The sequence below is a fragment of the Scyliorhinus torazame genome, chromosome 3 (genome assembly GCF_047496885.1).
Source record: "Scyliorhinus torazame isolate Kashiwa2021f chromosome 3, sScyTor2.1, whole genome shotgun sequence".
Lineage (NCBI taxonomy): Eukaryota > Metazoa > Chordata > Chondrichthyes > Carcharhiniformes > Scyliorhinidae > Scyliorhinus > Scyliorhinus torazame.
In genome coordinates, this window is record NC_092709.1 from 343,932,968 (window position 1) to 343,956,597 (window position 23,630).

The following is a 23,630-nucleotide window of genomic DNA, read 5'->3' on the forward strand; positions in this document are numbered from 1 at the left end:
GGGGGGAAGGGGATTGGGGGGTACAAGAGTTTTGAAAGGTTGGGGAGCATTCTCTGAGGCAAAGGAACCCTTTACCATATTGGTTAAAATGGGTAGCCAGGAAGGGAAATGGGTTTTGTGAGAAAGGATTAAGGGTGCAAAAGGCAGGGCTCATGAATGGGATGTGCTGAGTGGGTTGGAGGGAGTGACAGGAAGAAAATAAAGTCATCGGGGTTCAAGCAGCAGAGGGCTTGGGATGGAGAAAGGTTTGTCTTAATGGACCAGGAAGGATCGGGAACAGTAGAAGCAGTTAAAAATTGATTTGGGTTAACAAGTGGAACGGTCAGCGTGAAGCTGGGACCTTCGCTGGCAAGATCTAGACCACCGTGCGTCGTACGTTCCATGCCAGCCAGGCTTCTTTCCCCCTCCCCACTGATCTCTCTACCATGTCATACGGGCTGTCAAGATGCAGGAGAGCTTAACAGCAACAGCTGAAATAGACATTGAGACATTGAGGATGAAGATTTGCTCAATTTAGAGGCCCAGGGAAAAGGTCAAGGGAAAGGACATCTCAAGAAGAAACATACTGGGGTTTGATGGAGGGTACATGACAACGATTTTAATGATGTGGAGATGCCGGCGTTGGACTGGGGTGGGCACAGTAAGAAGTTTTACAACACCAGCTTAAAGTCCAACAGGTTTGTTTGGAGTCACTAGCTTTCGGAGCACAGCTCCTTCATCAGGTGATTCTTCGAAAGCTAGTGATTCGAAACAAACCTGTTGGACTTTAACCTGGTATTGTAAGACTTCTTACAATGATTTTAATGGTGATCCAGGTGAAATGTTTGACGGAGGAGATTATGCCAGGGGGAAAGGCCAAGTTGCAGATTGGTGTTGACTATGAGGCTAGCTGTTGAGGCAACAACAGATGCTGTGATGGGTTGCCTTGGGAATGCCAAGTTAAGGCAAAAGATTCAAACCCAGAACGGTCGAAGGAGAGAGGGAAGGCTGACATTTGACAATGGGTATAGCTCTGAGGAGAACCGAAACACCTGAAGTGGAAAGATCCGTGGTTCATGATGGGAGTGAAAAAGGAACTAACAAACCAGAAGGACTAAAATAATGAAGAAGTAACGGGCTTGGATTTGGTATGGCAACCAAAATGCTGACATGCGAGATTTTGGAATGCTCGGGCCTGGTAGAGATTAGGCGAGACTTGAAGCAGCCGTGAAGAGAAGACAGGGAGGAGCTGACATGGAACAGTCCAGAGTTCAAGTCTGAGGGCCAGGAGATTGTGGTGAGTCTACTTAAGAATGCCACAAATGAAGAAATCTTCTGTGGTTCTATTCCTCTAAATTCCATTTAATAGTAGTTGGAATTAGGAAGCCACAGAATAGAGGATTTCCAGATGTTGGAAGAAGAAAAACAGAGTACATTTTACTTTTGAGAAAAAAAGCTACAAAGAGTTGGTACTTTGATGGTTAATAACAGTGGAATTGCTCCTTGGATAATTGAGCAAGGGGTCTTCATTCATGCACATCCACTCTGCCAGAGATCTCAATTCACTGGCTCCCCCAAGCCCAGTTTAAGCAGAGGGCTGTGGATGGTCGATATTAATATTTGAGACCCCTACTTTTAGCTCTGTGTTGGTGCTTACAGAAAGGACACTGGACTTTCTTTCAGGCAACCTTTCCCCTACTCACTTGAAAGCACTGATTTCTGTTGCAGTAGAGCTCCACCAATGCCAGCAACCCCCCTCACTCAGGTGGTCATTCTATGTGTGTGGGCCTCAAATGTTACTATATGTTTGCAGCCTGCTTCAGAGGAAATACTTCAAGTTGAGCCTAAACCCTGCTCTCCCTCTATATTCATTTTCTATTTCTTTTTTCTCAGTCTGTCTGCTGTGTGTGTGTCTCTCTCTCTTTTCGTCTCTCTCTTCAGTCCAAATTCCGCACAACAGGCGGCGCGGTGGACCTCGGTTCGATCCCGGCGCTGGGTCACTGCCCGTGTGGAGTTTGCACATTCTCCCCATGGTCTGCGTGGGTCTCATCCCCACAACCCAAAAAGATGTGCAGGGTAGGTGGATTGGCCACACCAAATTGCTCCTTAATTGGAAAAATCTTTTTAAAAGAGTGGCAAATTCCCCACAACGGCACTTGAACGAATGTGTATCAGGTTGCCACATGTGGTTGCATTGATCCGCTCCACAACGTGGCCACATCACTGTGGTGGTCACTTTGGTGCAGTACTGAGGGAGTGCGAATTGTTAGGGGAATGATGGGGGTTGCCGGGGAGGTAGCGACAAAACTTGGAGGATTCCCAGCTAGCTCGACATGGATGCAGCTACACTGACACTCGAGAATCTCCTTTCCTAATTGAACATTAGCACTTAGGGATGTCGCAAGGATACACCAAGGTGTGACATAAATGCAGGTACATTTCTTGGCCATGTTTGACCTGATACCAAGAGACATCATTGGGTCCGGAGTCGATATTGAGGGCAACTCCCTCCCGATCTTGTACCACTGTGCTGCCACCTCTGCTGGGAGTGTCCTGCCGGTGGGTCTAATGATGACCACAAAACCATTGTCGATTGTCATAAAAACTCATCTGGTTCACTGGTGTCTTTTAGAGAAGGAAATCTGCCATTCTGACCTGGTCTGGCCTAAATGTGACTTGAGATCCACAATAATGTGGTTGACTCTTAACTGCCTCCTCGGGGGCAATTAGGGATGGGCAATACATGCTGGACCAGCCCATGTCCCGTGAACAAATAAAATATACATAATTATGAGCATAACTGGCTCTGTTTTAGTTGCGAGACAGATGGCGAAAATATGTTCTGAACCTTTTGTGGGTGTTTTATCGAGTAGCGTGTTCCTTACAGCGAAGCTTACACCTTGCTCACATGTTTCCCCTGAACTCTTCCCCTACCAGAAGAAGATGTAATATTCTTCTTTCAGTGATCTGCTCTCAGTGAGCCTGGTCTTTAGTTGAGAAGTTATGTCCAATGTTCAGCCGATCAAGTTCCCTGTCAATCACAGCTGCACAGGTTTCCGACCAAATGTGATTTGTCTGTCAGTACTGTGCACATTGTCCTGATGTTCCAGCTTGCCAGCTTTTCTTTGCCTGGTGTAATGGATTCCGTCCACTTGTTGAGCAAAGACTCTGAGCTCCAAGCCCCCATTCAGGGCTGCCTGTCTCTAGGTGGATGGTGGCCGACCAGTGGAGCACAATGGTCCCTTCCAACGTCAGCGACAGCCCTAAGCACCCGTTCTCTCAATTGAATTGGGCTGATCACTGATAACTGCTGTCCTCCCGCGTTGTGTTAAAAACTGTCGTGTCCGCTTTTGACACAAGCCTGGACAAAATTTACGGAGAGGCTGGGCTGCCCAAATGAATCCACTCCTTCACCCCCCCAGTTGCGTAGACTGGCACAGGAGTGCAAAGAACTACATTTGACACCGGCTTGGTAGCAGGACTAATCGGAAAGATAACACGTTTCGACATCAGTCTGCCTTTGGCCTTCACTCCAGATATTTTGTCAGTGTTTACTCCCTTTAGCCTTCTATTCTCCTGAGGCACCTACAGGATGTGAAGCTATTCGCCTGTCGCTGGGAGCTTGATTCATAAGTGCCACCTGTCAGTGGGCTAGCACACTGCATATCCGGGGGCCAAACCTGTAAATTGCTCAGAAGCTTTAGTGCTGGACCCATTTTCCATGTGTCACTGTAATTATACACTTTCAGAGACTTCATTAGTGAACAATAAAGGATTTATTTACAAGGATCTACAAGAGCAGCAACATGTCTGTAGCTAATTCTGGAATGCCTCTGCCTCAGGAAAACCCCTCCCCTTGGGGTGATTCCCCACTCTCAGTCCCATAGATCCCCTAGGCCAGGTGACCCTAACTGCCACCTTTAAAGGGGCACTCACCACAGTCAGCCAAGAGAAGGCACAGCTGAGGACTTCCCAATGGAGAGACTATGTACTGATAGGGAGAGACTTACACTTTTGGCTCTTTTTTTACATTGCTGCTGGCCAATAATGGAGGCTGAAAATAAGAAGCGAACTAGCACGCAAATGTGGAAATCACACACAGTCTCTTAACCACACATGGATCATAGAATTTACAGTACAGATGGAGGCCATTCGGCCCATCGAGTCTGCAACGGTTCTTGGAAAGAGCACCCTACCCAAGCCCACACCTCCACCCTATCCCCATAACCCAGTAACCCCACCCAACACTAAGGGCAATTTTGGACACTAAGGGCAATTTATCATGGCCAATCCACCTAACCTGCACATCTTTGGACTGTGGGAGGAAACCGGAGCACCCGGTGGAAACCCACGCACACACGGGGAGGATGTGCAGACTCCGCACAGACAGTGTCCCAAGCCGGGAATCGAACCTGGGACCCTGGAGCTGTGAAGCAATTGTGCTAACCACTATGCTACCGTGCTGCCCCAGACTCGTGAGGCATGAGACTCATCACATCACGTAAATGCATTGAAAGTGGCTCAGAGGATCGATCAGCTCCGAAGAAGAGTCATACGGGCTTGAAATGTTAGCACTGTTTCTCTCTCCGCAGATGCTGCTAGACCTACTGCGTTTATCCAGCATTTTCTGCTTTTATTCAGATTTCCAGCATCTGCACTATTTTGCTTTTATTTATGAGATTGATACCTGGAATGAGCAGGTTGGCGAATGAGGAAAGGTTAGACAGTCTGGGCTTGTTTCTCAAGAGTTTAGGAGAGTGAGGAATGACTAAATGGCAAGGTGGGCATGGAAAGGATATTCCTGCTTTTGGGTGAGCCCAAAGCCGGGGGCACTGTTTTAAAACTAGGAGTTGCCCTTTTAGAACAGAGATGAAGAGAATATTTTTTTTCTTAGTGGGTTGTGCAACGAATAATCTTTATTGTCACAAGTAGGCTGACATTAACACTGCAATGAAGTTACTGTGAAAAGCCCCCAGTCGCCACACTCCGGCGCCTGTTCGCGTACACTGAGGGAGAACTCAATGTCCAATTCACCTAACAAGCTCGTCTTTCAGGACCCGGAGGAAACTCATGCAGACACGGCGAGAATGTGCAGACTCAGCACAGATAGTGACCAAAGCCAGGAATCGAACCCGGATCCCTCACGCCTGTGAAGCAACAGTGCTAACCACTGTGCTAATCATTGCTTCAGAAGGCAGTGGAGGTGGGGTCACTAAATATTTTTAAGGTGGATGCAGATAGATTCTTGTGAAGCAAGAGAATCAAAGGTTATCGCGGTTAGATGAGAATGTGGAATTCAAAACACAAACAGCCACGATCATATCGAATGTCGGAGCAGCGTCAAGGGGCCGAATGGCCGACTTCTATTTTGTATGTTTATATATCAACCGGTTGGTGGTGTCTTTCTAGCCATAATCTGAGACTCCTATCCGTGTGGAGTTTGCACATTCTCCCCGTGTCTGCGAGGGTCTCACTCCCACAACCCTAAAAGATGTGCTGGGTAGGTGGATTGGCCACGCTAAATTGCCCCTTAATTGGAAATTTAAAAAAAATAATAATCAAAGATTCAGTATTGAACAGTCGGACTCATTTTAATTTGAGAAAGTCACCATGGCCTTTCTGATTGTTAATTTGGGGTTTGGGGAATTGAGGATTTAATGTCTGATGGGAGTCTAATTTTGATTTTTCAGGGCAAAGTGGCACAGACCGCCTGCATGTCTGCGTGCAAACATCTATCTACATCTCTTCTGCAGCTGCTCTTGGATACCGAGGTCAAACAGATCACCATGGGAGCCTTAAAACAGTTCAACATGGACATCGAAGAGTGCGAGCGTAAGTGATCTTCTAGATAATGCAGCTAATTAATTTTTGTACTCTGTCCAAAATACTCACAAGAAGATGCCATTGAATTGTTTCAACAATAACTTGCATTTATATAGCACCTGAAATGTAAACAAAAACATTCCATGATGCATCAGTCAAAAATTGGCACCAAGCTACACAGGGAGATAATTAGGACAGCTAACCAAAAGATTTCGTCAAAGAGACGGGTTTTACGGTGCTATCCATCAAGGAGCAGGTAGAGATACAGAAAGTATCTGCCCTGTCCAGTCCTGTTAGAATTTTATACGTCTCTATGAGATCCCCCCTCATTCTTCTGAACTCCAGCGAGAACAATCCCAACCTAGTCAATCTCTCCTCATATGACAGTCCCGCCATCCTGGAATCAGTCTGGTAAACCTTCGCTGCACTCCCTCGAGAGCAAGAACATCCATCCTCGGAGAAGGAGACCAAAACTGCACACAATACTCCCGGTGTGGCCTCACCAAGGCCCTGTACAATTGCAGCAACACATCCCTGCTGCTGTACTCGAAACCTCTTGCAATGAAGGCCAACATATCATTAGCCTTCTTTACCGCCTGCTGCACCTGCATGCTTACCTTCAGCGAATGGTGTACAAGGACACCCAGGTCCCGCTGCACACTCCCCTCTCCCAATTTACAACCATTCAGGTAGTAATCTGCCTTCGTGTTTTTGCTTCCAAAATGAATAACCTCACACTTATCCAAATTATACTGCATCTGCCATTGGTTTGCCCACTCGCCCAACCTGTCCAGATCTTGCTGTCGGATCCCTGCATCCTCGTCTCAATTCACCCTCCCACCTAATTTGGTATCATCTGCAAACTTTGAGAAGTTACATTTTGTTCCCTCATCCAAATCATTAATATATATTGTAAATATCTGGGGTCCCAGCACCGATCCCTGTGGTACCCCACTGGCTACTGCCTGCCCAATTTGAAAAGGACCCATTAATCACGACTCTTTGTTTCCTCTCTGCCAACCAGTTTTCTATCCACCTCTCTACATTTCCAGTTGGGGAGGGTTTAAACTAATGTGGCAGGGGGGTGGAAACCTATGTGAGGATTCAGAGCAGGCGGAATCAAGAATAAGAGAAAAAGAGCTTGGCACAGTAGAACCGTGGTTAGCACAGTAGCTTCACAGCTCCAGGATCCCAGGTTCGATTCCCGGCTTGGGTCACTGTCTGTGCTGAGTCTGCAGTTACTCCCCGTGTCTGCGTGGGTTTCCTCCGGGTGCTCCGGTTTCCTCCCACAGTCCAAAGATGTGCAGGTTAGGTGGATTGGCCATGATAAATTGCTCTTAGTTTAAAAAAAAAGGTTTGGTGGGGTTACTGGGACAGGGTGGAGGTGCGGGCATAAGTAGTGCTCTTTCCAAAGGCCGGTGTAGACACAATGGGCCGAATGGCCTCCTTCTTCACTATAAATTCTATGTCTTTGTCTATGACAGAAAGGAGAACAAGAAAAGCGATAAGCAGAGAAATCAAGGGCCTGAATCAGATGATAACTCTGTAAAAAAAATTTTTTTAATTTTTAAATAGTAGGGACAGGAACCTCAAAAGTCCCAAATGACGTGCTGTTAGGTCACTTGGACATTCTGAATTCTCCCTCTGTGTACCTGAACAGGCGCCAGATTGTGGCGACTAGGGGATTTTCACAGTAACTTCATTGCCGTGTTAATGTGAGCCTACCTGGGACACGAATAAAGATTGTTATTTAATTTAAAGTAGAGATTGATAGATTTCTAAGTACCTCTTTCATAAAGAGATAGGGGGACAGTGTGGGGAAAAGGCATCAAAGAGGGTGATCAGCCATGATATGCATTGGCAGAGCAGGCTCGATGGGCTGAATGACCCACTCCTGCTCCTATGTTCCTCAACAAGCACTAAAACCCTGTGATTGCTAGTAGTGGGAGCTTGCCGTGTCTTACATTATAACAGGACACTTCAAGGGCAGCCTGTGGCGCAGTTGATAGCACTGGGACTGCGGCGCTGAGGACTCGGGTTCGAATCCCGGCCCTGGGTCACTGTCCGTGTGGAGTTTGCACATTCTCCCCATGTCTGCGTGGGTTTCACCCCCACAGCCCAAAGATGTGCAGGTTAGGTGGATTGGACATGCTAAATTGTCCAATTGGAAAAAAAAATAATTGGGTACTCTAAATTTTTTTTTTTTTTTTTTAATTTTAAATACCAGGACACTTCAAAAGTATCCGTAAAACCCTTTGGCACATCTGAAGTCATGAAAGGTGCTACACAAGTGCAAAATCTTTATTAATTTAGGCGTGCAGGTTTATTCTCGAGCCAACTCCTGTCATACACTCCAGTTGTGAACTCCCGTTTTGCCTCTTTACTGAAGTTGTTGTGACAGACATCTGACCAGGAACAGTGCTGGGAGCAGAACCTGGAACTGTGGAGCTATGCAGGACAGAAGGAGGCCATTCAGTCAATTGTTCCTGTGCTGGCTATTTAGTTGAACACTGCAGTTAGTTCCACTCCCCCTGCTTTTATGCACGTAGCCCAGAAAATATTTTCCTTTTAAATATTTCTCCAATTCCCTTTTGATGGTTACTATTGAATCTGCTTCCACCACCCTTTCAGGCAGTGCACTCCACGCTTAGCAACTCATTGATTTAAAATTAAGAGTCTCATCTTACCTCCTGTTTTTTTTTGCCAATGTCTGAAATCAATGTCTTCCAGCTACCAACCTGCCCATCGCTGGAAACAGTTTCTCCTTATTTGCTTTTTATCAGAACCATTCATGATTTTGAACACCTCTATCAAATCTTCACTTAACATTCTCTGTTTAAAGGAGTATTTCCACCTAACCGAATCCTTCACCGCCAGTCCCATTCTGGTCTACTCCCCACCCTTTCCAAGGCTTTGACATCCTTTCTCAAAGAAAAGTACAGCACAGGAACAGGCCCTCCAAGCCCGCGCCGACCATGCTGTCCGTCTAAACTACAATCTTCTACACTTCCTGGGTCCGTATCCCTCTTTTCCCATCCTGTTCATGTATTTGTCAAGATGCCCCTTAAATGTCACTATCGTCCCTGCTTCCACCACCTCCTCCGGCAGCGAGTTCCAGGCACCCACTAGCCTCTGCGTAAAAAAAACTTGCAGATGTGTAAAAGAGGTGCAGATGTGATGGGCTGAATGGCCTCTTTCCGCACCGTAACCCTGCCATGGTTCTAAGTTTTGCCCAAAATCCAGCACGTACTGCAAGCTGAGGCCTAACCAGCTATTTATAAAGATTCACATAACTTCTTTGTTAATATCTTTTAAATCAGCTAAGTGGATCAGTATTTGAAATGTAGATTTTTTAATGGTTATGGGGAACATGCAGAAGAATATGGCGATAAGGGGAGAACTGGTGCACGTTCAGTGGCCCAATTAGCTCCTGTGCTCATTTCATTTTTTCCAAGCTTGCTCTTTCTGTTGCGGTTGGGGTCACTGCAATTCACCCCTGCACCCCTTGCAGTGAAGAGGGTAAAGTATTAATGAAGTTACGCCTCATTCTCTGAACCCTGTACTGACTGTGAGAAAATAGATTTGGAGCTGTTTTGAGGTCATTCTAAGTGACTTTTCCACAAAACTGGCAGTTCTAGACCATGAATTTTTGTACCTGTTTTGTCCAGTCCAAAATTGGTCCCTCGACCTATATCACCAAACTAAAAAACAGGTTGAGCAGTCATAATGAATCTTGTATTTAGGGTCAACGTACTGGAATGCTTATTTTTATATGAAAGTTTAAATATTTTATGTAATTCAATATAAATACAACACTGCTGGCAAGGTGGTACTTCACACCAATCCTGAGTTGCTCTGAGCAGTTTAATAAATGTGCTGCAGCACTTCGGTCCAGAGCTGCTGGTGCGGGACTGGAGTCACGCAGGCATAGATACATAGAAGATAGGAACAGGAGGAGGCCTTTTGGCCCTTCGAGCCTGCTCCGCCATTCATCACCATCATGGCTGATCATCCAACTCAATAGCCGAATCCTGCTTTCTCCCCATAGCCTTTGATCCCATTCTCCCCAAGTGCTATATCCAGCTGCCTCTAGAATACATTCAAAGTTTTAGCATCAACTACTTCCTGTGGTAATGAATTCCACAGGCTCACCACTCTTTGGGTGAACAAATGTCTCCTTATCTCTGTCCGAAATGGTTTATCCTGAATCCTCAGACTGTGACCCCTGGTTCTGGACACACCCATCATTGGTAACATCTTCCCTGCATCTACCCTGTCTACTCCTGTTAGAATTTTATAAGTCAGTATGAGATCCCCCCTCATTCTTCTGAACTACAGCGAGAACAATCCCAACCTAGTTAATCTCTCCTCATATGACAGTCCCGCCATCCCTGGAATCAGTCTGATAAACTTTTGCTGCACTCCCTCGAGAGCAAGAATATCCTTCCTCAGATAAGGAGACCAAAACTGCACATAATACTCCAGGTGTGACCTCACCAAGGCCCTGTACAATTGCAGCAACACATCCCTGCTTCTATACTCAAAACCTCTTACAATGAAGGCCAACATACCATTGGCCTTCTTTACCGCCTGCTGCACCTGCATGCTTACCTTCAATGACTGGTACACAAGGACACCCAGGTCCAGCTGCACACTCCCCTCTTCCAAATTACAACCATTCAGGTAGTAATCTGCCTTCCTGTTTTGCTTCCGAAATGAATAACCTCACACTTGGGCAGCATGGTAGCAATGTGGATAGCACAATTGCTTCACAGCTCCAGGGTCCCAGGTTCGATTCCGACTTGGGTCACTGTCTGTGCGGAGTCTGCACATCCTCCCAGTGTGTACGTGGGTTTCCTCCAGGTGCTCCGGTTTCCTCCCACAGTCCAAAGATGTGCAGGTTAGGGGGATTGGCCATGATAAATTGCCCTTACTGTCCAAAATTGCCCTTAGTGTTGGGTGGGGTTATTGGGTTATGGGGCTAGGGTGGAGGTGTTGACCTTGGGTAGGGTGCTCTTTCCAAGAGCCGGTGCAGACTCGATGGGCCGAATGGCCTCCTTCTGCACTGTAAATTCTATGATAAACTTATCCAAATTATACTGCATCTGCCATTGGTTTGCCCACTCGCCCAACCTGTCCAGATCATGCTGTAGGATCCCTGTATCCTCGTCACAATTCACCTCCCACCTAATTTGGTATCATCTGCAAACTTTGAGATGTTACATCTTGTTCCCTCATCCAAATCATTAATATATATTGTGAATAGCTGGGGTCCCAGCACCGATCCCTGTGGTACCCCACTAGTTACTGCCTGCCAATTTGAAAAGGACCTCTACTCTTTGTTTCCTCTCTGCCAACCAGTTTTCTGTCCACCTCAATACATTTCCCCCAATCCCATGCGCTTTAATTTTACACAATAATCTCTTATGCAGGACTTTGTCAAACGCCTTCTGAAAGTCCACATCGACTGGCTCCCCTTGTCAACTGTACTGGTTACATCTTCAAAGAATTCCAACAGATTTGTCAAGCATGATTTTCCCTTCATAAATCCATGCTGACTCTGACTGATCCTGCCACTACTTTCTAAATGTTCCGCTATAAAGTCCTTGATAATGGATTCAAGCATTTTCCCCACTCCCGATGTTAGGCTGACTGGTCTATAATTCCCTGCTTTACCTCGACCTCCCTTTTTGAATATCGGAGTGACGTGAGCTACCCTCCAATCTGCAGGGACAGTTCCAGAGTCTATAGAATCCCGGAAGATGATCACCAATGCATCCACTATTCCCAGAGCCACCTCCATAAGCACTCTGGGATGCACATTCTCAGGCGCTGGGGATTTATCCCCCTTCAATCCCGTCAGTTTTCCCAGCACTTATTATGCATCCCCCTGTTTCTGTCTGTCAGGGGGGATGAGGTAAGGATGACACATTTCCTTCTCTAAAGAATGTCAGGGTACCAGTTTGGTTTTTATGATAATCAGGCAGCTTCATGGTCACTTTTAGGGAGGTCAACTTGTTATTTTAAAACTGAATTCAAATTCTTAAACTGGGCGAGATGTGAACTCACATCCTCAGGGTTATTAGTTCCAGTTAAGTCGCATAATAACGACATCAACTTGGTGAAACTGGCCCGGATGAGGGGATTTGTATTCAACCAATCAAACATCTGGAATTAAAAGTCTAAATGATGACCATGAAACCATTGTCGATTGTTGTAAACTCCATCTGGTTCACTAATGTCCTCAGGGCAGGAAATCTGCTGTCCTTACCTGGTCTGGCCTACATGTGACTCCGGGCCCACAGCAATGTGGTTGATTCTTAACTGCCCTCTGCAACAGCCGAGCAAGCCACCTAGTTGTATCAAACCACTACCAAGTCAATAAGGAATGAAACTGGACGGACCACCTTGCATTGACCTAGGCACTGGACAAGACAAGGGTAAACTCAGCCCTGTTGACCCTGCAAAATCCTCCTCACTAATAACTGGGGCTTGTGCCAAATTTAGGAGAGCTATCCCAGAGACACGTCAAGCGACAACCTGACATAGTCATACTCACGGAATTGTACCATACAGATAATGTCCTAACCATCATCATCCCTGCGTATGTACTGTCCCGACCGCAGGGCAGACACAACAGAGGTGTCACTAGTGAATGAGTACCCCTCCATGTTGAACACCACTTGGAGGAAGCACTGAGGGCTGAGGGTGGCAAAGGCACAGATGTACTCTGGTTAGGGAACTTCAGTATCCCATCACCAAGACTGGCTCGGTAGCACCACTAATGACCAATCTGGCTGAGACCTAAAGGCCATAACGCTACACTGAGCCTGCGGCAGGTACCGAAGAAACCAACAAGAGGGAAAGACATACGTGACTTCATTCTGAGCAATCTGCCTGCTGCAGATTCATTAGTCCATAGCAGTCCTTGTGGAGATCATGTCCTGTCTTCACATGTATATTGTGTTGTGTGGCACCGCCACTGTGCAAAATGGGATAGATTTTGAACAGATCTCGCAACTCCAGATTGGGCATCCATGAGGCGCTGAGGGCCGTCAGCAGCAGCTGAATTGTATTCAACCAGAATTGTACTCAACCACAATCTATAACTTCATAGCCCGGCATATCCTCCATCCTACCATTGCCACCAATCCAGTGTTCAGCCAACCCGATTCACTCCACATGATACCAAGAAATGGATGAAGGCACTGCAAAAGCTATGGGCCCTGACAAGAAACTGGCAATAGAACTTTAGACTTGTGCTCCAGAACTTGCCGTGCCCCTCACCAAGCTGCTCACAACACTGGCATCTACTCACCAAATTACGCAGCTTTGATCTGTGTACAAAAAGTAGGACAAATCCAACCCGGCCAATTACTGTCCCACCGGCCTATTGTCAATCATCAGTAAATTGATGAAAGGGGTCAGAAACAGTGCTATCAAGCAGCACTTACTTAGCAATAACCTACTCACTGACACTCCGTTTGAGTTCTCTTAGGCTCACTCAGCTCCTGACCTCATTACAGCCTTGGTTCAAACATGGACCCAAAAGAGCTGAGCTCAAGAGGTGAGGCGAGAGTGACTGCCCTTGACATCAATGCAGCATTTCACCGAGTGTGGCATCAAGGAGCCGTAGTGTGATGAATGTTGGAATTTTGGATGTAGTGTATTATAGATATTTGGTGCAGTAAGAGGTAAAAGCCTGGGTTAGTGTGCGTGAGACTGCTGCAGTCTTGTTTTAATAGGACATCCTATTTGAAAGACAACTAAGGTTTTGGGAGCCAGGTGTGCAATTAAACCGTCGTAAAAAGCTTGGGTTAATGCCGTTTGTTTGGATTAACGGGATTCCCTGTGGAGTTAGTTTGATTTCAGCTAGGTAAGATACTGTCATTACTGGGTGGAGCTCCATTATCAGATATTTTACAGACAGCAGGTCAGTGGGGTTCGATACGAAGCTGTGAACAGCAGTCAAGACGTTTGCTCTCATTGCAGTTCAGTTAAAAGAGGTTACAGTCTTTCCAAGCAGTGCAGACTGTCTGAGAACAAAGGCAGCTGGAAAAACTACCACAGAAGGTATTTGATGCCAAAGCATTGTGTGTTTTCAAGAAGGAGTTATATATAGCTCTTGGGGCTAATGGGATCAAAGAATGTGGAGGAAAGGCGGGAACAGGCCAGCTGTGATCAGAATGAATGGAAGAGAGGCTCGAAAGGCCTCCTCCTGCTCCTATTTTTTATGTTCATCATCGCAGTTCACAGACATCACTGCAGGACATGTCACTCAAAGTAGTGTCCTACGCCCAATCATCATCGTCTACTTAATCAATGACCTTCCTTCCGTCATCAGGTCCGAAACTGATGACTGCAAAATGTTCTGCGCCATTGTGAGTCCACAGGTACTGAAGCAGTCCACGCCCAAATGCAGTAAAACCTTGACAATATTCAGGCTTGGGCTGCCAAGTGACGAGCAATAGTCGCGCCATGCAAGTGCTAGGCAATGACCATCTCCAGCAAGGGAGAATGTAACTATTTTCCCATAACATGCAATGGCATTACCATCGCTGAATCCCCCTCTCTCAACATTCTGGGGAGGATCAGACACCAAGAATCCTGCAGCAAGTAACTCATCTCCTGACTCCTGAAAGCCTGTGCTCCACCCACGAATGTTCACTCCCTCCACCAGTGACAAACAGGAGCAGCAGTGTGTACCGCCTACAAGATACACTGCAGCAACTCACCAAGACTCCTTCGAAAACATCTTCCAAACTCACGACACTAGTATCTAGAAGGATAAGGGCAGCAATTGCATAGGAACACGACCACCTGCAAGTTCCCCTCCAAGCCCCACACCACCTTGACTTGGAAATACATTGGCGTTCCTTCAATGTCGCTGGGTCAAAATCTTGGAATATTCTTCTGAACAGCACAGTGGGTGTACATACACCACAGGGACTGCAGCGGTTCAAGATGGCAGCTTCTCACCACCTTCTCAAGGGCAGTAGGGATGGACAATAAATGCTGGTCTAACCAGTGACACCCATGTCTCAGTAATACATTTTGAAAAAGTTATATCTATATATAAGTGCCTTTAATGTAATGAAACATCCCAAGGTTCTTCACAAAGGCATTATAGAACAAAGTATGACACTGAGCCACATAAAGAGATATTCGGTCAGAGTGCAAAAATCTTTGTCAAAAAGATGCATTTTAAGAAGTGACCTAAAGGAGGAACGAGAGGTAGAGAGACAGAATTCCTGAGCTTTGGACCGTGGCAACTTAAGAAATGGCCACCTACTTTTGCGGGAGCCAGTGTAGGTCAGCAAGTACAGGGGCGATGGAGGAAGCAGGACTTATTACAAATTGAGATAAAGGCAGCAAAGTTTTGAATGATCTCAAGTTTGCATCGGTCGAATGTTGAAGACGAGTCAGAAGTGCGTTGGAGTCGAGAGGTAATGATGGCCTGGCCTTCAGCAGCAGGTGAACTGGGTCAGGGGAGACGGTTCAAAGGACGTTATTTCAGTGAATGCATGAAGATGAGATGAAACGCTCACCTCCGGATCAGATGTGACACCAAGGTCATGAACAGTCTGGACTAATTTCCGATTGTTGCGAAGGAGAGGAGGAGTTAGGGAACTGAGTTCGGAGTGGGTTCCAAGAACAATGGCTTCAGTTTTCCCAATATTTAACTGGAGGAAATTCCTACTCATCCAACATTGGATGCTGGGCAAATCAGTCTTATAATTTAGCAACAGTGGAGGAGTCAAGAGAGGTGGTCGTGAAGTGGATCTGGGTATCGTCAGCATATAATGTGAAAACTAACACCGTGCCTTCAAGGACAGCGTGTGGATGAGAAATAGGAGGGGACGATTTGCCAAGGATGGATCCATGGGGATCACCAGAGGTCACGGTGCAGGAACAGGAAGAGCAGCCAATGCAGGAGATTCTTTGGCTACCAGTACACAGCACTGCACCTACCTTCTGCCATCTGTAACATTTTTGTAAAAGTTAGGGAAAGAGGGACTTGCTTCTTTCCTTTCCAACTGGGGCGGGATTCTCCGACCCCCCGCCGGGATTCACGCCACGCCGGTCGGGGGCCGTTGGCAGCGGCCCTCTCGGCAATTCTCCGAGCCCCGATGGGCCGAGCGGCCGTCTGTTTTTGACCAGTCCGCCGGGGTGGATTAGACATGGTCCCACACGGCGGGACCTGGCAGGTAAGTTGGCTGGTGCGGTCCTCAGGATTGGGGAGGGGGAGGGGGGGGGGGGAGGGTTTGCGGGGGGATCCGACCCCGGTGGCCTGACCCGCGATCAAGGCCCACTGATCTGCAGGCAAGCCTGTGCAATGGGGGCACTTCTTCCTTCCGCGCAGGCCCCTGTAGGGCTCCGCCATGGCCAGCGCGGAGAAGACACCCCCCCTGCACATGCGCCAGAATATGCTGGCTGGTCTGCACATGCGCGGAACCACGCCAGCGGTTCTGCGCATGCGCTAACTTGCACAGTCCCTTCGCCGCCGGTTTGCGCGGCGCCAACCCCTCTGCGGCCGGCCTAGCCCCCGGCAGTGCGGAGAATTCTGCTACTTCCGTTCGGCTCGACGCCGGAGTGGTTCGCGCCGTTTTTGACGCCGGCGTCGGGCCATCGCGCCGATCGCGGAGAATCCCGCCCCGTGTTCTGAGCAGGATTACAAAGGGAGAAAGGAAATCTGGGGGTTTGGTGGTGCTGGTTGAAAGTGAGCTCCCCGTGCCCTCCCCCAACCTCTGTCATCTGAGAACAGCAGTGAGTCCCACTCCTCACTCCCCCGAAAACCTGGTGCCGGCTTCGAGGACAGCAGGTTAGAAGAACAAAAACCTCTTCATTCCCACCTTTACGCTGTTCCAGGATTGGGACCTAGATCTCCGGAAAGAAAAAAATAAATCATTTGATTGTGAATTTAACTCCCCGGTTGTGAAAATTTGAATATAGTTATCGAAACACACGATACCTCAGTCAGTAAGGGTAAAACACACATACCTGGTTCTTCCCCAGCTCCTGGAGAACAAGGATTGCAGGAGGAGACGGTACAATAACTTGTGATCTCCACAGAGTAAGGACTTGTGCAGCAGGGTTTGTGTTGAGCTCACTGATCAAGCTGTAACAATGGCTTGTACTACAGGAGGAACAGAACCAGCCAGCATGGTTTTCCCCCAATGTGTCCTGTACATTAGAGTGGATTTTATTTTGTACAAAACCAAACCGAAAAGCCACATGTTGGATAATAAAGTTGTAGCTGCAGTTTACAAGGTACTAAGCGAACTTTTCAACCCTGGCGCACTCTTGTAAAAGTGCCCAAGTGCAAGAGCAAAAACACAAGACTTCCTTCAGCCACATCTAGTAAAAGCAAATTAATGGTATCATAAAGATGAGCACGATGATTAGTGGAATAGTGGTTCAGCGTGCTGATGTGTGGCTATCACATTTTGTTTAATGAAGACAAATGTTAACCTTTAAGGCAAGGCACATGTTTTCGGGGTCTCGCCATGGTTCCGCCTCATTAATACAAAAAAAAAACAGTCCAAAAAAGCAATTAAGAGTTTTAGGCCCATGATACCTCATTCAGCAAGGGTAATTGCCAACTCAGACACACATACCTGATTCTGCCCCAGCTCCTGGAGAACGAGGATTGCAGGAGGGGACGATACAATCATATGTGATCTCCTCAGAATAAGGACTTGAGCAGCAGGGTTTGTGTCGAGCTCACTGATCATAAACCAGGGTTTGGCAGAGCTCCCCACTCCTTACTCTCGCTGGCTACCCAGTGACAATCCCTTTAGTGCTCCTGAACAGACTCGAGGCCAGGTGACTGAACTGGTCTTCGCTAAAGCCCCTCAAACAACTTGACCTGCTTTTTCTCCGGAGGTGTGAATCTTGTTTCCTCACTCAGGTTCGGTAACCCCTCCAGCCAGCAGTCCGGTGTTACTGATAAAATCTTGACTGATGTAATCCAGCTCGCTTACAGTTTGACATGAGTCTGATAGTGTTGTCGTTTTGGTTATGTTTCTGAATTGGTAATCCAGAAAACATGAGTTCAGACCCTACTGTGGTTATTGGAGAAATTCTATTCCATTTTTAAAATATATCTCACAATAAAAAGTTGTGTCAGTAAAAGTGAGCACAGATTGTCATACAAACCCAACTGTCCTTTGAGCAAGAAAAACTGCTGTCCTTGTCTGACCTGACCTAAATATGACTCTTGGGTGGCTAGTCATTTGCATCACCTGCTTCAGCAATTTGGGAAGAAGATCCAACAGCATCTTCCCAGAGCAAATGGATTTGGACAAGAAATACTGGCCTTAGCCTGAGAAGGAATGTGAATGAAAAGCTGATTAACCCCTGGCAGCTAACTTCCTGGCACAGTAATCTTCCCCAGCCAAAACCTTGTGTTGCTGATTACCTATACTGATGCTCATCTCGCTCCCTCACATCGTAACCCTGTAACTGTGACTCTGCCAACCAGCATCCCATTTTATGATGGGGGCCATCCTGCATTGGAAGAACACTTTAATTTCTGGGATCTGGGTTAATTTAGGTATGGATTCGATCAAAGATTGTCTCCCTAATGTTTGGATTGTAAATGAAAAGGTCAGGACAGTCTCACCAATATATCCCGAGATACAGCTGGTCTCTGACTTAATTAGGAGGAAATGTCATCTTAATGTAGTATGTGCTCTTCTGCAAATTGTGGGTATGTTGAAGACAATTTACATGAATCTATATTGAACCTGTGTGGTACCAAGCTGAGCATATTTGAAAAGACCGCTTTGTGCTGTATCTAACCTGTGCAGTACCTGCCCTGTGAGTGTTTGATGAAACAGTGTAGAGGGAGCTTTACTCTGCATGTAACCCTGTGCTGTACTTGTCCTGGGAGTGTTTGATGGGGACAGTGTAGAGGGAGCTTTACTCTGTATCTAACCCCGTGCTGTACCTGTCCTGGGAGTGTTTGATGAAACAGTGTAGAGGGAGCTTTACTGTATAAGTCTAATCGTGCCTTGATGTGAGTCTATATGTCTTCAATTTAAAAGATATATTTATTAATATGGGAAACAGAACTTGGATATTGCCATGTTGTCATCTGACGATGTATGCTACTGGCTGAGTGTGTGAGATTTCTCTGCCTAAATGTGTTGCTGATGATGGTTGTGGGGGTGAGACCCACACAGACACAGGGAGAACGTGCAGCCTCCACACAGACAGTGTCCCAGGGCCGGGATCGAACCCGGGTCCTCAGCGCCGTGAGGCAGCAGTGCTAACCACTCTGCCGCCGTTCCGCCCCTTTAGAAACCTCCCTTATCACCTCTCCGTTCCCTGGGGAGAAGTTCTCCAGCTTGGTCAGTGGTTCTGATAGTTATACGTTTCTAGTTCTGGTATCATCTTTGTGAAGCATTTTTGTCCTCCCTTCAGTGTTTCAATTGCTTTTTCTTAAGTATGGACCAAAACCGCGCACTGGCCTTTTACAGTAAAATATTTTCGGTTTAAGTCATTATCATCTGTCTTCACCTAAGAGAATGAGGAGGTAGTGATGGAACTCTAAATTGTCATAGGGAGTGACAAGGCATTCGAGGTATTGGCAGGCTTAAAAGTGGACAAATCCCCACATCCAGAACTAGAAAATAGTAGGGACTGGACAAGAAATGTAATAAAGAATGACTTTAAGGTTTCATAACTGAATACTCAGAGCATTCAAAATAAAATGGGTGAATTAGTTGCGCAGATTAGGTGGATTGGCCATGCTAAATTGCCCTTCGTGTCCAAAACGTTTAGGTTGGGTTACGGGTATAGGGTGGAGGTGTGGGCTTGGGTAGTGTGCTCTTTCCAAGGGCCGGTACAGACTCGATGGGCCGAATGGCCTCCTTCTGCACTGCAATTTCTATGAGGCATGGCTCCAAGGTGACCAAGAACGGAAACTAAACTTTGAGGGCTTTCATTTTTTAGGAAGGACAGACAGAAAGTTGATGGAGTTGCATAGTTGATACAATATTGAGGAAAGATATTCGCTCAGATGATGTGAAATCTGTGGGAGTCAAGTTAAGAAACACAAAGAGACAAAAAACATTATTAGGGGTGGTATACAGACCACCAAACTGCAGTGATAATGTTGGGAACAGCATTAGACAGGAAATCAGAGATGTATGTGATAAAGGAACATCTGTATTATGGGTGACTTTAATCTGCATATGGTTTGGGTGACTCAAATTAGTCACAGTACAAGAGTGGAATTATCTCTGGAGTGTATACGAGTGGTTTTCTGGACCAATACATTGAGGAACCAACAAGGGAACAGGCCATCTTGGACTGGGTATTGTGCAATGAGAAGGGATTAGTTGGCAATCTAGGTGTGAGAGAATGCTGTGGTGATATGCATCACTGTAAATACACAAGGGGTTAATGTAACTATACTAAGACTAAGTAAACACTAGAGGGAGCACCAGAGACATCATGACATGCAGACATACAGCTAATGAACACATAGAATAGGACACGACCAATGGGCAGTCAAGACACCCAGAGGTGACACTACCACAAGGAGGCAATCCATATAAAAGGACAGGGCACACAGGGGCAGATCAGATGCATCACACCCACCTCATGGCTTAGAGCAGACTGGTTAGTTAGACTGAGTTACTATAGCAAGATTAGCAGGAGAGTCAAACTCAAGTAGGAGAATTGTTAACTGTTCAATAAATGTGTTCACCTATCTCCAAGTCTGAACCTTCCTTTGTCAGAGCATACGTCAAGGAAGCAGCTTATGCTACATGAAAAAGCATAACACAACAAATACTTGGGGCTGCGTCACCATAATATCAAGGTGGATGGTACGGTAGTTGATTCTGACACCAGGGTCCTGAATCATAATAAAAGTTACTATGATCGTATGAGGCATGAGTTGGCTATGGGACGGCGCCGAACAGGCGCCGGAATGTGGCGACTAGGGGCTTTTCACAGTAACTTCATTTGAAGCCTACTTGTGACAATAAGAGATTTTCATTTCATTTTCATTTCAAGGAATGGAGAGGTAAACTCCAAAAGTTGTTTCTTCCTATTGGGTGCAAGAGTAGAGAGAGCCAAACCATGGCTTACAAAGGAAATTAGAGATAGTATTAGATTCAAAAAAAGAAGCATATAAATTCACAAGAAAAAACAATAGACCTGAGGATTGGGAACAGTGTAAAATTCAGCAAAGACGGACCAAGGGATTGATTAAGAAGGGGAAATACACTATGAAAGTAAGCTAACAGGGAACATAAAAACTGACTATAAAAGTTTCTATAGGAATATAAAGAGAAAATATTGACAAAAACGAATGTTATAGTCAGAAATGGGGGAATTCATAACGGAGAACAAAGAAATGGCTGAGGAACTAAATTCGTACTTTGCTTCTGTCTTCACAAAGAAGGACATGAATAATGTATTTGAAATTCTGAGAAACACAAGTTTTAGTGAGGAGCTAAAGCAAATCCACACTGGTAGAGCAATGGTTTTTAGGAAATTCATGGGATTGAAGGCAGATAATTCTCAGGGCCTGATATTTTCATCCCAGAATACTTGAGGAAGTGGCCCGAGAAATACAAGATCCATTGGTGGTTATTTTCCACAATTCTTTGGACTTTGGAATGGTTCCTACTGATTAGAGGGTAGCGAATGTAACCCCGCTATTCAAAAAGGGAGGTGGAGCGAAAACAGGGAACTGTAGAACAGTGAGCCTAACGGTGGTAATAGGGAACACTGCTAGAGTCCATTATCAAAGATTTCATAGTACAGCTTTTGGAAAACACTGGGATAACCAGACCAAGTCAGCATGGATTTACGAAACAAAAATCATGCTCGACAAATGTACTGGAATTCTTTGAAGATGTAACGAGTAGAGTTGAACAGGGAGAACCAGTGGGTGTGGTTTATTTAGACATTCAGAAGGCTTTCAACAGGATCTCACATAGCAGATTGATATGTAAAATTAAAGTGCTTCAGATTGCACTTAGTGTCCTGAGATGGATAGAAAGCTGGTTAGCTGGAGGAAGCAAATAGTTAGAATAAATGGGTTATTTTCCAATTGTCAGGCAGTGACTAGTGGCGTAATGCAGGAATCTGTTCTAGGACCCCAACTGTTCACATTGTATGTTAATGATTAGATGAGGGAACTAAATTATTATCTCCAAATTTGCAGATGATACAAAGTTGGGTGGGAGGATGAGCTGTGAGGAGGATGCAGAGATGCTTCAGCGAGATTTGGACAGGCTGAGTGAGTGGGCATATGCATGGCAGATGCAGTATAATGTGGGTTAATGTGAGATTATCCACTTCGGTAGCAAAAATAGGAAGGCAGATTATTATTTGAATGGGTGTAAATTGAGATAAGTAGATACTCAGCGAGAGCTTGGTGTCCTCGTACATTAGTCACTTAAAGTAATCACGCATTTACAGCAAGCAGTAAAGAAGTTGAATGGTTCGTTGGCCTTCACAGCGTGAGGATAAGAATCAGGATGTTTTACTGCAATTGTATAGGGCATTGGTGATGCCACACTTGGAGCATTGTGTGCAGTTTGTGTCCTTATCTGAGGAAGGATGTTCTTGCTGTGGAGTCAGGAGACACATCAACTCCAGACTCCCAGAAGGCCTTGAACCACTGCAAATCGCATACCACCACAACCTTCCACAACAGACGCTAGCTCCCTGGTCCTACACTCATCCCTGAAGCATCTCGACAACAAGGACTCCTATGTCAGACTCCTATTCATTGACTCCAGCTCCTCCTTCAAAACCATAATCCCAGCCAAGCTCATATCAAAGCTCCAAAACCCAGGACTTTGTTCTTCCCTCTGTAACTGCATCCTCGAATTCCTGACCACAATCAGCAAGGATAAACAACAACACCTCCTCCACAATAGTCATCAAAACCGGGGGCCCGCAGGGCTGTGTACTTAGCCCCCTACTTTACTCCCTATACACACACACGACAGTGTGGCAAAATGTGACTCCAACTCCATCTACAAGTTTGCTGATGACACGACCGTAGTGGGTCGGATCTTGAACAATGATGAGTCAGAGTATAGGAGGGAGATAGAGAACCTAGTGGAATGGTGTAAAGACAACAATCCAGCCATCAATGTCAGCAAAATAAGGAGTTGGTCATTGAGCATGGACCTATTGTTTCTGTGCTGCAGAACTCAATTTCATTCTTTGTAATTTGAGGCAGAGCAAAGATCTCTGTGGTGTTCTCGTCATTATTTATCCTTCAATTTACACCAATTCATAAAAACAGATAATCTGACCATTTATCACATTGCTAGTTGTGGGAGCTTGCTGTGCAGCTAATTGGTTGCTGCATTTCCTACATTACTGCTGACAACATTTGAAATGGCTAAAAAGCACTTTGGTCTGTCCTGGGCCTGTGAACGGTGTGATATAAATGAAAGATCTTCCTTTATCTGTTTCTCAATTGTGCATTCTTTTCAAAGGAAAATCCAAGGCAGCCCCTGTCCAGGAATTAATTTTTTGCCTTCACTCCCACCCCACCCCACCCTCCCACATGGGCCTTGATACCACAGGTTCATCAGATCGTTCAGACCAGCGACTGCAGATGCCACCTGAGTTCGAAGTGTTAGCAGCAAGACCAAATGGAGTCTTCACCTTTAAGCCATCGGGTTGTGTGCTTGCACATAACTTGAGTCCCTCACTCAGGAGGGCACCGCAACAGCTCAGCAGTACATTGGCTGTCTGCCGAATCGCAGTAGGGCAGGCCAGAGAGAGAGAAGGCGGAGGAGATGAAAAGCCGATGCAATCTTGATTTGCAATGTCTTGAATTA

The 23,630-nt window shown here is 46.0% G+C and overlaps 1 protein-coding gene across 3 annotated transcripts in view; it reads left to right on the forward strand.

Moving 5' to 3' along the window:
* Window positions 1-23,630, forward strand: part of exoc6b (exocyst complex component 6B) — an 800,313-nt gene that overhangs the window by 627,934 nt on the left and 148,749 nt on the right. For all 3 annotated transcript variants that reach the window (XM_072497736.1, XM_072497737.1, XM_072497738.1), the window contains exon 19: window positions 5,670-5,811. In XM_072497736.1, coding sequence (XP_072353837.1) covers window positions 5,670-5,811 — 142 coding nt within the window. The remainder of the gene's footprint in view (window positions 1-5,669; window positions 5,812-23,630) is intronic.